The following is a 14,164-nucleotide window of genomic DNA, read 5'->3' on the forward strand; positions in this document are numbered from 1 at the left end:
AATACGCGATCATATGTATATATATTTTTTATCGCTGCGTACGGTCGATTATGAAAGTCACTTTTATAATCTGCATTTCCGCCCGTGTTAGCGTTTTTTTTTTTCATCATTTCAAATAATGTACGACGTACTACAAGTTTTATACGGGAAATGTAATCATTTCTAAGGGCAGCTATTAGCCAAGGTTGACAGGTACGCTACAGAGTGTTTAGGTACCTGCTGCGATGCGGCAAGGTGACCGTGTAGAGCTGCTCGGTTGGTAGAAGGTTTCCACAGCGAAGACTGGAAGGCAGGTTGACAGATGATATACTAACGATAGCCTCCCAGTCCTCTGTGGACTAAAACACACACATGAACACACAAACACAAGCAGGGAAAAGTCAGGGAGTTGTTAAAATCCATCCAAATGAGTTCCATGTTGAGTTTTAAAAAGGACAAAATGAAGTTGGGCGTGATACCATACCTCAGGTTCATAACGAATCATGATATCATACTCCATGGCGTAGGGAATGTTGTCAATCGTAAAAACGAGGCCAGCGCCATCTTTGACCCGAGCGAAACCAGGTCCGGTCCAAGTCACAGGGTGACTTAGGGTGAGCTCTCTATCAACAGTCCTCACATCCGGCTGAGAAAGAAAGAAAAATACCCTCTTGAGTATGTTGCCGATCTTGTGGACAATTTCAATGTATGATCATGGAATTCTTTCATTTAAAACTGTGACAAAATGTCATTTTTTAACACCAACTGTACAACTGTGAGCATATTTTATTCTACCACTGGTCACTTTAGGTCTGCTTGATACATTGGACATTGTTTCAGTTGTTCCTGAGAAGTACCATTTACATGAAGGAATTAGATTAGAATAGGTAAAGTGAGGTTAGGTTCGATTAGATTAGATCAAATCAGATTAGATTGGATTAGCTTTTTTTGTGTCCTCTATACTTATTTGTCATGTCTTTTTTGATGATGATACTAGTGCAGCATGTTCTACCAAAGACAAATCCCTTGTGTGTTCAACATACTTGGCCAATAAAGATGATTCTGATTCTGAAATGATAAAAAGATGTAACTGTACAGAGCTGTTTTCTGTTTTTAGCATACGACTTGGTACAGTGTGCACGGGACCTTGTCGCGTAAAGTTATCAAGGACCTCTGAACTGAAACAAACTTGATATGTGCCACCCGCTGTCAAAACACAACGGTTCTTGAATCTACGGGCTCTCTTAGGAAAGAAAGGAATGAAGGGCAACCACTGCTTTTCTGATCCTTTGGCGCGAATGAAAGATGATGTCATACTGTCTGCTGAAGCTGTCGGATTCGCCTCAGTGCCGCGCGATGTTGTTGTGGGTTGGCAATGCGCTGGTGACGTCTGTGTCTTCTCAGCTGGTTGCTGAGGTGCTGAACGCAGTCTGTTTCGGCCTGAGGTCGGACTTTTCCCTAGGAGAAAAGTTTATTTTGAATGAATGAATGAAAAAATTACTTTTAGACACACAAAAGATACCGTGTAAGTCCCAAGCAAAGCTCAATATTCATGCCAACTTTTCATCATCCACCTGTGGGGATCTGTTTTCATTTCCTGCTGAACATATCTTGGGTGCTTTCATCTTCTACATAGAGTCCGACGAGTCTATTTCCCTTTCGGCAATGCCAAAGACTGTGCACCTTTCGAGCACTGATTTCAAAGTCAATGAAAGGAACTGCTTTTATTGGCACGGGAGATCGTCGGCTATCCTCACATACATACAATAAAACCATAAGTAAAATGATACATAATAAATCCGATCCGTCTTGATGGCGAAATTAGAAGGAAAACACATAAACAACACGATGGTGGATTGTGTGTTGCACCAAGACTACTATTTGATATTTGCTGACAAAACTCCCCAGGTGACAAAATCCACTGAGCTTTGTCGCCATCTTCTGCCTTTTTTTGGATACTACTGAAGATTTTGTCACTACAAATATCTCCAGATGCATCAAAATGACACATAAAGACGATTGCAAACATGTATGCTTTCCTCTTCAGAACTATTTGAATCATATTCATAACTGGATGAGTAACAAGAAATCTGAAACCATTGTTTTGCTTCTCGACCAAGGCAAGACGTCTTGGCGTGACACCACGAACAAGGGGGCGGGACCTTCTGAAACTGGCCATTTCCGGTATCATTTTGAAGTTGTTTTGGGACACGTTAAGTCATTTTTACTGGTGTTTTTCATTTGACTAAAAATATCAGCCTGTGTGTTTTGGGTATTTTAGTTGCTATAAAACGTTTTTCTGATGTCAGTTAGGAAACAAAAGTGGTGTCGGTGGTCCTTTAAGATCAGAACACACGATGATTACCTCCAAGCATCCGCCAGAAGATCAGGCCTTTGAGGCATGTCCCCTCATATTTTGTGTTCTGCATTGCTACCTCTTTGACAATCTGAAGTCAGCACTTGCCTTTTGACACATTCCTGGGAATGTTGTGGATGAAAAGGGGTCTGTCTGAGCTTGCCCACGGGGCTGAACTTGGAAGTGGAACGAGTGGAGTGGGTAAATTGATGAGGGGAGAGGAAACAGACTGATTAAATGGGATGAGAATGTCAGATTACGGGGAGGTGGAAAGAGAAGAGGATAGAATGTTGACGGTTCAAACTATTTCATCCCATCACATTATCAACTCAAATTTTAACAAAAATCTTTAGGATAAGGTACTCCAAAATGAAAAAAAAAATGTGAATTTTGATCTGGCATAAAGTCAGTTAATCGCATGGGTGAGCATCAAAAGATTAATTATCAGTACGCTTTAGTTTTTCTTTGACTTTTTCACAATAGACACAAATCAACCGTTAGGAGACGTAGTTTGCCCTCAATGTGGTAGGTGCAAGCAACATAAAAAACACCCATAATTTGTTTTTTTAATTTAAATAGAAAAGACAACAGCTGTGAATCTTAAGTACAGTAATAACATGAATGAACCTGGTCTATATATGCTATGTGACGCGATCTGGTTGGCGACAAACGGGTGGCGCTGTCTGCCTCGCCTGCACCTGCACAGGTGCTGGTCGTCCCGATCAGTGGCAGACTGTTGCGTTGGCGACCAACGGGTAGCGCTGTCAGCCCTGCCTGCAGCCTCCCAGGTGCTGGTCGTTCCAATCAGTGGCAGTCAAAAGGACTCCCGGCACGACCATTCGGCGTCGGGTCATCGTATGCAATTGTATGCTGTGCATGTGTTTCTTTCATCTTGGCAGACTTTTACTCTTGTTTTTTTCCATTGATACTTTGTATTTTTCTATTCAAATGATTTTAACGTTTTAGATTTTGTTCCTGTTGACTTTATTTTTATACAATTTCTCAAATACAACCTGATGCTCCCTCCTGCCTGCTTTTTGGGATCCACAACTGCCATCACTACCTTGCAAACCGTGACACTATGTTAGAGTTGACAATAATTGAACAAGCTGTATAATTACAAATGTGGTCAGTGGGGTAATGTGGGGTGGCTTTTACCCTCAATTAGCAAGTAAAATAAAATGAACAACCTTACATTTTGTCACCGCCTGTTGTTAACACTTGTGGATTTATTGGTGTGTGATTTAGGTTTATTGTCCTGTGAGATTTATGACTTTTATTGAACTGGAATTGAGCAGTGGGCCTGCGGGGTAAATCAGGCTAAAGACATCCTTGGTGGAGTCAAAACATGTTTGCCCGTCGTAGTCATAATCATGCGGGACTTTTATCTGTGTATTACAGTGATGCTATCGTAAAGTTGGACCATGTTTAAACATCTTTAAAATCTGATGTGCAATGCAGTAATACATCCATCAATCAATAAATAGAACATTGAAAAGAGTTTTCCTCACAGGTAGAGCTGAATCGATGGGCGAGTGTCCAGTAGCCCCTTCAGCCTCATATTTGTAGAAGTCTAGCGGGGCGCAGAAATACCCAGGCTGCACCTCAGAACACTGTCGGCCAATCAGATGGCTTCTGCAGTCACACTGTCCATTCTCCATCATGCACCTTCAACAAAAAAAAATAATAATGATAATGCTGCCAGCACCATCATTTTTTAATCCACTTATCCTCACAATTCAATTAACCTGCCATACATGTTTTGGGCAGGTAACCAGAAAAAAACCCACGTAGGCACGGGGAGAACATGCAAACTCCAAACAGGAAGGCTGGAGGTACAGTAAAGTCTCGTTATATCGATATCGGTTATATCGATAGTACTGCTTATTACGATATTATTTTCATTTCCCGGCAAATTTATAGCCTTTTATGATATAATTAGTTCCGGTTCGTACGATACCCGGTTATTACGATAATCCGGTTACTACGATGCCCTTTTCATCTCCCGCCAGCCAATTTGATCTGCTTCTATCGATACAAAAGCAGCTTCAAGCCAAATCGATATTTGCTTAAGGAAATCTGTATCTGTAACACTGTTGGTCACGTGACCAGCTTTCGTGTAGCAGAGCTCACATCTTTCATTACTGCTGCAATAGCATCTGAAACATACTGTAGTCTTATTATATACAGTTGTTCAACACCAATTTCAACCATGGGGAAACGTAAGAATTGTGATATCGGAACCAAGTACAAGGCAATAGTGGCTGTGGAGGACAAGAATTGCGAAAGAGTGCGACGTGCCGCAGAATACTTTATCAACATAAGTAATGTAAACGTTGCAGTTTTTTGTTATCCATACATGTATTTAATTGTGTTGTATTCAGACATCTTTTAATCGCTTGCAATAATCACTGTTTTTCATACGTATGTACATGCTGGCGTTCGTGGTTTCTCTCGTGTGTATAGAACAACATGAGGATTTTGCATCGGCTGAATTTTAGAAAGGAAATTGTCATGCATAAGTTTATGTTTCACTTTACTAGAGTACAAAAGCATGCTAGATAAGCAATCCATGAACTCAAGGAGAAAATGACATGCCATATCAAAGATCCCCCATTTATTGCCCACTTTTAATGCAGTTTGGCGCATGATCGGATATATCGATAGTCCGGTTATATTGATATTTTTTCCGACTCCCCAGAATATTGATACAACGAGACTTTACTGTCTTGAACATTCCACATCTGCACAGTCCGCCGTGCCGCAATAATAATATGAACACACAAAACATATACAATCTTCAATCAATTACTCTCAAGGCACAGATTTTGGAGGAAGTATACCTATTGTTAATGGCTCCACCAAAGTCACAGTCACATTGTCGACAACCAGCCAAGTCATTACTGAGACCCCAGTATTCAGGCTACAAAGACAGATTTAAAACGTTTTTTTTAACAAAGATGAACACTGACAGCTTTAACATACAGCCAATTTTATAGAATGTCAAGTTCAAACGGATGTACTAACCAGACACTGGTTGCAGTAGCGACCAGTGACATATCTTTTACAGGAACAGTCGCCGCTGATCTGATCACACGGTGCTCCCATCAGAATGATGCCACGAGGATCGCAGTTGCAAGCTGATGTACACACAAACAAAATCATAATAACAGATACAAATTGAAAAATAAAAATATGATTCATCTTCCAACAATTGGTTTTATTGCTTGTTTAATACTTCTGAAAAAAAGTGAGTAAATGATAAAAAAGGCATACGCACGCTGACAACCCAACGGGTCATTTTGACTGAGTCCATAGTAACCCTCCTTACAGTCGTCGCAGCGCAAGCCTTTGACGTTAGCTTTGCAGCGACATTGTCCAGTGATCATGCCCATGTCTGGGTCAGTATGACTGTCACACACGCCTCCCTCCATTGAGCCCACCGGATCACAGTCGCAGGCTTTGAGGGTCACACAAAGAATAAAGAGTAGAAGTCAAAGTTAAAATGAATACATTAATTAATAATAAAAAAAGGCAATTACAGGCATCTGTCAGTCACATCTGTCTCGACATTAATTCCATGCTTGACTCACCAACACAAACCTGTGGGTCTCTAATATCCCTATTGGGGTCTTGATAGTAGAACGGTTTGCACATCTCACAGTTGCGTCCCATGGTGTTATGCAGACAGTCATCACACACTCCTCCGCTAACGTTGCCCGTGGCCAAATACACCGCCATGTCAAAATGACACTGACTTGAGTGGCCGTTGCAGTTACACTCTGGAGAAACAGCAGACAACCCATCACTGTTCCCCCCCTTCACACACAAATATAGCTCTCAAAAGCCTGAAACATTTATCTGCAACAACGTAAACATGCAATTAAAATCTTGGACCCATAAAATGCCAAATTCGTCTCAGACTGTAAAATGTATCATTGCTCATCCACTGTTTTTATGATGCAGGTGTCTTTGTTTCGATTGGGTATGAAAAATCTGAGTTTTTTTGTGTGCAGCTACCTCGACAGGTGTGAGGGTTTTGCGCCTCAGCCGGTCTCCATGGAAGGTCATGGTGGTAATCTTGGCAACGCTCACAATTCAGCCCCTCCGTGTTGTGTTTGCAAACACACCGGCCGTGGATCTAGGAAGATTGAAAAACAAGTGACTGTCAGAGGAGGGCAAAACCAATACGTTGAATATGGGAGTAGACCCGAATGAAACCCACGCAGGCACGGGGGAACATACAAACTTCACACAGAAAGGCCGAAGATCAATTCGAACCCTCCACACCTGCACTGTGAGGCGGATATATTAACCAGTCCACCACCATGCTACCCAAGGCATATCCCACTACGCATACTACAACGTTCATTTATCTACTCATGTACCATTGTCAGAGATATGACAGTAAAACACTGTGGACCGAGACTCGGAACCAGAAAGATCGTCCCTACTGCCGGCTGGAAACGCAGTCATCTATGACATACGTCTGAATTCTGCGCCCCTCTGCCAAGCTATTTATTGAGAGTATATGCAAATTAGTGATACATTAGTAAAACAGTTTTCTTGATGAGAATACCATGCCTCTGGACGTTCTGAGCACCAACAGATGTAAGCAATAAAACATTGTGTTTCCCATGAACTGATAAGTTTGTATCCTAGCTAATGACCTCTTCCTGTGAAAAGGAGTTTGAAGTCCTAAATTACCCCTGTGATATGGACTTCCCCAAGTCGTAAATGACTCCTGTAAAGCTGACTGTTTAAATTGCTGTGTCCATTGACCTGATTGACCCCAGGTTGCCCGTGCTACACTTGTGTATTGAGTCACAAGTATTGACTAAGCATACAACAGCATGAAACTTTTAAATATTATTCTCTAATCTCTATTAACCAGAAAAGCTGTTTAGCAAAGCAATCAGGTTGATATACAAAACAAATCTTGGCAGAAGTAACAAAAGAAGAATTGTACTCCCACCATGCCGTTTGCTCGTGCATCAACTCCTGGCACTGGGGCGCACTCTGATGCGTGTCCGTAGCAGAAGCAGCTTCCTCTGACTACCAGCTCATAGATGGCATAGTAATATTTTTGGAGGACGTCAGAGCGTCTGTCTAGAAGGTCGTCTCCCAGTGTGTTCAATTTTGTGAAATTAATGCGTAGGTTGGTGATACGGAGAAGCTCTAGCAGAGATAAAGGTAAAACATTGTTAAGAAGCAAAAAAACAATATTGTACCTTCAGGTAAAATCATTGAGTCGAAACAATAGATGTTACTAAATGTTACATGCTAAGAGGTAGCTGTTAGGCTACCTTGAACGTCTAAACTGTAGGGGTCTTTCACGTGAATGGCAGGATCCAACACTTTATAAATGACCTTGAGAGAAAGAAAAATAGGACAAGAGTCAGACGTCATCTAAAATATCTCATAGCATTTTGCAGTGGGAAGAAGAGCCCCAACATCTTACTTCGCCATTCGTGGAGGGCTCAATGTCAGAGTAGCGTTCCTCACAGATAATGTCGTTGATGCTGCGCAGACCATTAGAGGGGATACCGTGAAAGGTCTTGGTGCAATTCGAGGCAAAGTAGCGGTAGGGGCGCCACGTGCGTCCGAAATCGGCCGAACGCTCGATGATCATAGCTGCAGGGCGGAAAGTCTGTTGAAGAAAGGAGGAAAGATTTGAACTTTGTCTGCATTTTAATTCCTCAGGGTCAAACTGATAAATCCTATTCATTTATATATCTATTACGTCAGAGGGCAAATTGTATTGTATTGTATTGGATTAGCCTTTATTAGTCTGGCAGTGGAGAAATTTTCATTTCACAGCAGCAAATGGATGAAAGTAAATTTGCCCTGGTAATCAGGGCAATCGGGCCACTCGTCAGTCAGGACAATAGAAGCAATCAGTGGAGCCGCAGGGAGTAGTCCTCTGCTCCTCCCAACCTGAGAGCAGGGACCTATCATAGCAGAATCCGGCACCGGCACATCCGGACAGTAGGGATAAATATATAGGGCTGAAACTACCAGTAAAACTTTAGTTCGCTGAAGAAGCATCTTGGATAAGAAGCGAAACGTCCGACACCTTCAAAGAAGGACAGATGATGGCTGAAGAAACCTTTTCATCGATGGACCACTCCTGTTCGACTGAGAGCTTACACAGACCTATAACTGTTTGGTTGTTTTTTTTAAAGACAAATATGTGATCAGGGTAGAATTTTCCATTTATCCAGCCATCCATTTCATATCCAAAATTTGTATGCAAAGTTCACATAACATGGCATTTGCAATGGAACGTCATATAAAAGGTCATAAAATGAACTAATTCCCGCAAGAATATATACCTTGAACTTCATAATTAGATGGGTGAAGTGGAATTCTGCCTCCAGGTTGAGTCGAATGCTGACATTTTCCTCTCCTGTGTCGGAAACAACTGTCAAAAGTACATCATGGTGGGCTAAACGGAAACGCCCTCGCAGGCAGGTGTGAACTACTACGAAGGAATAACAAAGTACTTGTAATCAAAACTGAAACTGCACACACACCGTTAGCAGACTGCCACCACGTGTTGTCTCCATTGCTGTCCATGAGGTAGATCACATTCTCGATACGGTGGCTGTTTCTGTGCCGGTTCGGATGATAGGGATGCTGGGAGTTACACTCGAAACATTTGTCAGACTCCTGTTGAGATGGGGAAAAATACATACGCACTTTGAATCAATGCTGAGGTCAACTCCAAATGTGAAAGCTAATATGCAGGTGAACAACGTTGGCATGCAAGTGGAAAGGCTCCTCTGGAGTCCGGGACAAAGAATGAGCCCACAGAGAACAAGGCGGCATGGTTAGGTGGGCAGCAAAGGAGTGCGTTTGGAGAGGGGGGCCGTGAAGAGGGGATCTGAGGAGACAAGGTTGGCACAGAGAAACGCTGGAATCCAGCCAAGGGTTTCTTAATTAGGTTGGTGTCAGGAGCGATTAGGTTGATAACATGACTGGGAAAGACACTAAGGTTTAATGGGTGAGGCCGACATCGCCACCCATTGGTCGCCAACCAGATCGTGACACTAATGGGTAATTTGGCTGAGTGATGAAATACTGATTCCATGAGCGAAATTACAAGAAAATGACGACTTGTGTTATCAAAGTCTGAGCTGCCGCTTCGGCAAATTACAGCACCTTGCGCAACCTGCACAGTAGATGGGGACGAACAATACCTCATTTACTTAAGCGTGAACAGCTTGCTGAATTCAATGAGGCTATAAAAAGTTGTTTTAAATTCTTGATCCTTGAGGCATTTTGAGGTAAGGATCTATTTTTGGCACTTCTTCCTTGCCCTTGGAGCCTCTTTAAAAGGTCATAAGTACAACTAGATGTACAACAAACAACCCCAGAAATGCACCCTTCCCTCCTCGGATACAGCCATGAAATCTGATCTTACGGGAAAAGGAAATCATTCATGACAAGCTGTTGTCACACACACATGATTAATGAACTCCGAGACATTTTAACACGGAGAGTTCAGGCAGTTGTGGACAAAGGTCCACACCTGGATTCCCGGTGTGACAGGTTCTTACCACATCCTGACCCGAGAGTCGCAAAGGGCCTGCTGAATCGGGGTCTCATGTAAACCTAGCTCACCTGGAGGCATAGAGCTGCAAGTATCTACTTGTGGTGCAAACAGATGTATGTAAACAGCACGGCCATGATGAAACACGTCAAGCCTCATTTCGAGAAAGAAACAAAAAAAAAAACCAAAAGCCATACGCTGGATATGCCCAAGAAAACGTATTACAGTAAAGTCTCGTTATATCGATATTCAAGGGAGTCCGAAAAAATATCGATATAACCGGGACTATCGATATATCCGACCCTGTTTGCATGTAATTTTCTCCGTGCGTGCATAGAAATAGTATCGATATAACCAGGACTATCGATATATCCGATATCGATATAACGAGACTTTACTGTATTTCATTTTTTATCTATTCGCTATCTGGCAGACTCGCTAGCTATCTAGCAGGCTGTCTATTAGTTATACGGCTACCTTGCTAGCTGTCTATCTATTATCAATCTATTGGCTATCTATTAGCTATCTGGCTGGTTCGCTAGCTATCTAGCTGGCTGTCTATTAGTTCTACAGCTACCTAGCTAGCTGTCTATTAGCAAGCTAGCTTTCTATCTTTTTGAGTTACTTCCGGGTTGAGGGAACGCTGGCGCGTGTGGCTGCCGCTGCTCACCCACAGAAACACATCCTGTGACTGTAAAGTGACCTTGAGAGTTGTGAAAGGCGCTGAGAAATGAATTGTATTATTATCCATGAATGATCGAAGGGACATCCAGGGCAAAAAAATGCATGACCGTATTTTTCGGTGGATAAGGTGCACCCAAAAGCCTTGATTTTCTTCAAAAGATGAGTCTGTGCCGCCTTATTACACTGGAAAATACCGTACTTGATCCTGATCTTTTTCTTGGGGGGGGGGGGGGGGGGGAAGAAATCAATCAACTGGAGAGATGGCAAAAAAAGAGCAAAACATGTGCAACAATGGCTGAAGCTGAACTAAAAGCCTTCATGCAGTTTGTCTAACTAATACTGAAAGACAGAGTAGGTGGAGGTCCTACTCATGCATACCAGGAAAAAATAAAAATGGCGATGAACAAACGGAGCAGGATAACACCCAAAAAAAAAAAAAAAAAACACCAACATATCAAATGTGCTTTGCTTTGACACTACAGGTGATGAAAGAAAAGGATGTTTTGGATGTGGATGCATTCACAAAAGAAAAAAAAGTCACCTGGAGATGGCTGACAATGCAGTAGTGCTCAGGACCGTCAAGTCCACAAGTGGAGCTAGCACTTAAGTTCACAGCTCGCCCAATCAAAAGGTTTCCTGTGGCAGGGTAGCAGCTGCCATCCGTGCAGCCGTGCGGGCTTGATGGCAGCTCTTGTCCTGACACACTTGAGGCTGCAATCAGAAGACCATGAGTGAAATTAAATACAAGACAAAGATTGTTCACTTGAGATGGTATTAAAGGACAACCCACGTCACTTTTTTGTTTCCTAACTGACGTTTTATAGCATCTAAAATAGCCAAAACATGCAGTATGATATTTTTAGTCAAATGCAAAACACCAATAAAAATGACTTCAAGTGTCCAAAATCTGATAAAAATTGAGCTGCGAATTGGGCATTTTCAAAAAGTCCCGCCCCCAGTTCGTGACGTCACACCAAGACGTCTTAAATTGCTAGTGAATCAAAACAATGGCTTCAGATTCGGAGAATATGCTTTCTTGTTACACATCCAGTTATGAATATGATTCAAATAGTTCTGAAGAGGAAAGCATAAGATGGAAGGACCGCTACGATGCGTCTTTTTTACGGTCAGGGGCGGTCCTTTAGTGACGTCACGTACGGACTCGTCACCAACTCAAAAACAAGACTTTCTGAATATTCAGCGCGAGTCTTAAAACGTAAAATATAGCTATGTGCGGTGGAATCTTTGTAAAATACGCTCAGTAGAAGTCATTTGAAGCCATTTAACAAATTATGGACACAACTTCTCCGGAGACGGTTGTCCTTTAAAGGACAAGTTGTGTCCATAATTTGTACAATTGTTTCAAATGACTTCTACTGAGCGTATTTTACAAATATTCCACCGCATATAGCTATATTTTACCTTTTAAGACTCACACTGAATATTCAGGAAGTCGTGTTTTTGAGTTGGTGACGATTCCTGACGTGACGTCACAGAGGGAACGCCCCTGACCGAGAAATCGACACACAATGCATTTTGGGTACTTTGTTTGGTCTGAAAACTTCGTGTTGCAATCTCAGGACATTACATTTTGTAATATTCTTGCACTGAGTTGAAAGAGTACGGACAATGTCATTAATGTTGGACACAGGCTGATATTCATGATTGTAATTGTTTTAATGGACTTTAGTGTGAATCAGGTCCCCCCCCCCTTATTTTGACTCATGTGAATCCTCTCTCTGCATCATTGAATCCCTTTTCTCATCAACATGAGGGCGCAGCGCAGAACATTTTGGTAACTCATAGCAGAACTAAATGCTGAGATGCCCTGGTTGCAGAATGACAGTGTAAACAGCAAACGAAATGACAGCTGAGTGAGGTTGACAGTGATGTATGGGGTCTTTTCAACATGTTGATCGACAGAAAAATAACAGAGCTGCAACAAGTTGAGGCTAGCTCGCAAAGTTTGGGACGGATCAATGCGTATTGTTGAACTTCCACTTGACAAACAAAAAAAAAAAGTAAATATTTCAATCAGAAACGTCTGATGTTAACTCGACTTCATGTCAATTTGGAATTCTTCTTGTCATATTTCAGAAAGTCTTCACATTGTGTTTTTCAGAGATATCGGATAATGTACATGTACGATATTCCCTTGAAATGAATCCCCTTGCTTTCAAGAAAAAAAACAGGTTACAGGTTTTAGGATTTTGCCACCATGACCATGACATTGTTCAAAATTGAGTTTTGATTTTTTTATGTAATTTTCCCTCCCTGGCTTGTGCTTTATTTATTCTTTTACAAGCAAACTTAGACTTACTTACTTAACTTGCATCAGCTTCCACTGGAAGAATACTGATTTATTTTCACAGATAATTTCAGAGTCAGACTCTCCATTGGGCAAATCATTTATATTGACACAATTGATCATAATTTGTCACATTTCATGATTCAACAAAATAAAATTAGCTTCCATTTGCATGGCTCAGTACGTGCATATGTTTATAATCCCACACTTCCTCCTTCTCTCTGACAGTATTACCCCATGTAACTGTAAAGTTTTACAAGTTAAAAATTGTAATTTTTGGGAAGCACATACCCCAGGTCAAAAAATTATGTCTTTTCCTTTTGAGGATTCAGGAGTGCATTAAGATGTGGCAGAGAAGACTGGAAACGTGTATTCATCTTTTCTCAGAATCAGAATCATCTTTATTGCCAAGTATGTAGAACACACAAGGAATTTGTTTCCAGTAGAACACGCTGCACTAGTATCGTCGTCAAGTGGCACTATACAGTTCCATTTTCTGACACCGGTTCTAAAACTTGACACTCAAGTATAAAACTACAAACATAGATATTGAGAGTTCCAAAGAACTCAGGAAAAGGACCAAGACATGCCTTTTAGAACAATAAGATCATTGACATCTGGTTTAAAAGTGTGTTATTAGAGAGGAGGATGAGGCAATACTTCTACTTCATACATACACACATACGTACACCAACAAGTAGAAGAATGACAGGTAAACGCAGCCTAAAGCATCAAATTTCCTACCGGCATACGGCACTATGGCAGGAATGCAGGGACAGGATGGAAAATGTTATTCATTAACGGAAACATTCCAGCTGTGAGTGTGGCCCATCAATGGATGCCAAAACACCTTTGCAATACTTTCTTTGCAGGTAAGCTTGTAGGAATGTAAACACTCGTGAAGTCAGCCAGTGATTCGTGCAATCGTTTGCAAGAGTCGTGCGGTGAGACATCAATACAGAAATTAAACATTTGTATTGATTCATAGACTGTAAATGATTCATCACCCATCCCCTTTCAATTTGCTGCTGTGGACTGCAAATTTCCCCATTGTGGGACGAATAAAGGTTTTCTGATTCTGATAAGAAACTACTGGTAAATTCGAAGTCACTTACACATTGGGTCACAGGTAATACAGAAAGTAGTATAAAGGGTATTTTACCTCAACATCTTACTTGCACAGAAAAGCCAAAAAGAAATAGCAGACAAGAGCAAAGTATCTCACTGATCCACAAATTGTTTAAAATCAGTTATGAAAAGTCAAACAACAACATTGCAACTT

At 41.5% G+C, this 14,164-nt stretch overlaps 1 protein-coding gene across 2 annotated transcripts in view; it reads right to left on the reverse strand.

The window, feature by feature from the left end:
* lamb2l (laminin, beta 2-like) overlaps nt 1-14,164 on the reverse strand; it is a 40,348-nt gene that overhangs the window by 14,219 nt on the left and 11,965 nt on the right. For both annotated transcript variants that reach the window (XM_089014151.1, XM_089014142.1), the window contains exons 3-17: nt 11,116-11,285; nt 8,872-9,007; nt 8,671-8,744; nt 7,797-7,985; nt 7,642-7,705; nt 7,311-7,513; nt 6,356-6,476; nt 5,929-6,117; nt 5,616-5,795; nt 5,363-5,475; nt 5,179-5,258; nt 3,847-4,003; nt 1,297-1,437; nt 464-625; nt 217-338 (exon numbers count right to left, since the gene is read on the reverse strand). In XM_089014151.1, coding sequence (XP_088870277.1) covers nt 217-338; nt 464-625; nt 1,297-1,437; nt 3,847-4,003; nt 5,179-5,258; nt 5,363-5,475; nt 5,616-5,795; nt 5,929-6,117; nt 6,356-6,476; nt 7,311-7,513; nt 7,642-7,705; nt 7,797-7,985; nt 8,671-8,744; nt 8,872-9,007; nt 11,116-11,285 — 2,101 coding nt within the window. The remainder of the gene's footprint in view (nt 1-216; nt 339-463; nt 626-1,296; nt 1,438-3,846; nt 4,004-5,178; nt 5,259-5,362; nt 5,476-5,615; nt 5,796-5,928; nt 6,118-6,355; nt 6,477-7,310; nt 7,514-7,641; nt 7,706-7,796; nt 7,986-8,670; nt 8,745-8,871; nt 9,008-11,115; nt 11,286-14,164) is intronic.

This window comes from Hippocampus bargibanti, linkage group LG01 (assembly GCF_051943395.1).
Source record: "Hippocampus bargibanti isolate YZ-2025 linkage group LG01, ASM5194339v1, whole genome shotgun sequence".
NCBI classification, from domain to species: Eukaryota; Metazoa; Chordata; class Actinopteri; order Syngnathiformes; family Syngnathidae; genus Hippocampus; species Hippocampus bargibanti.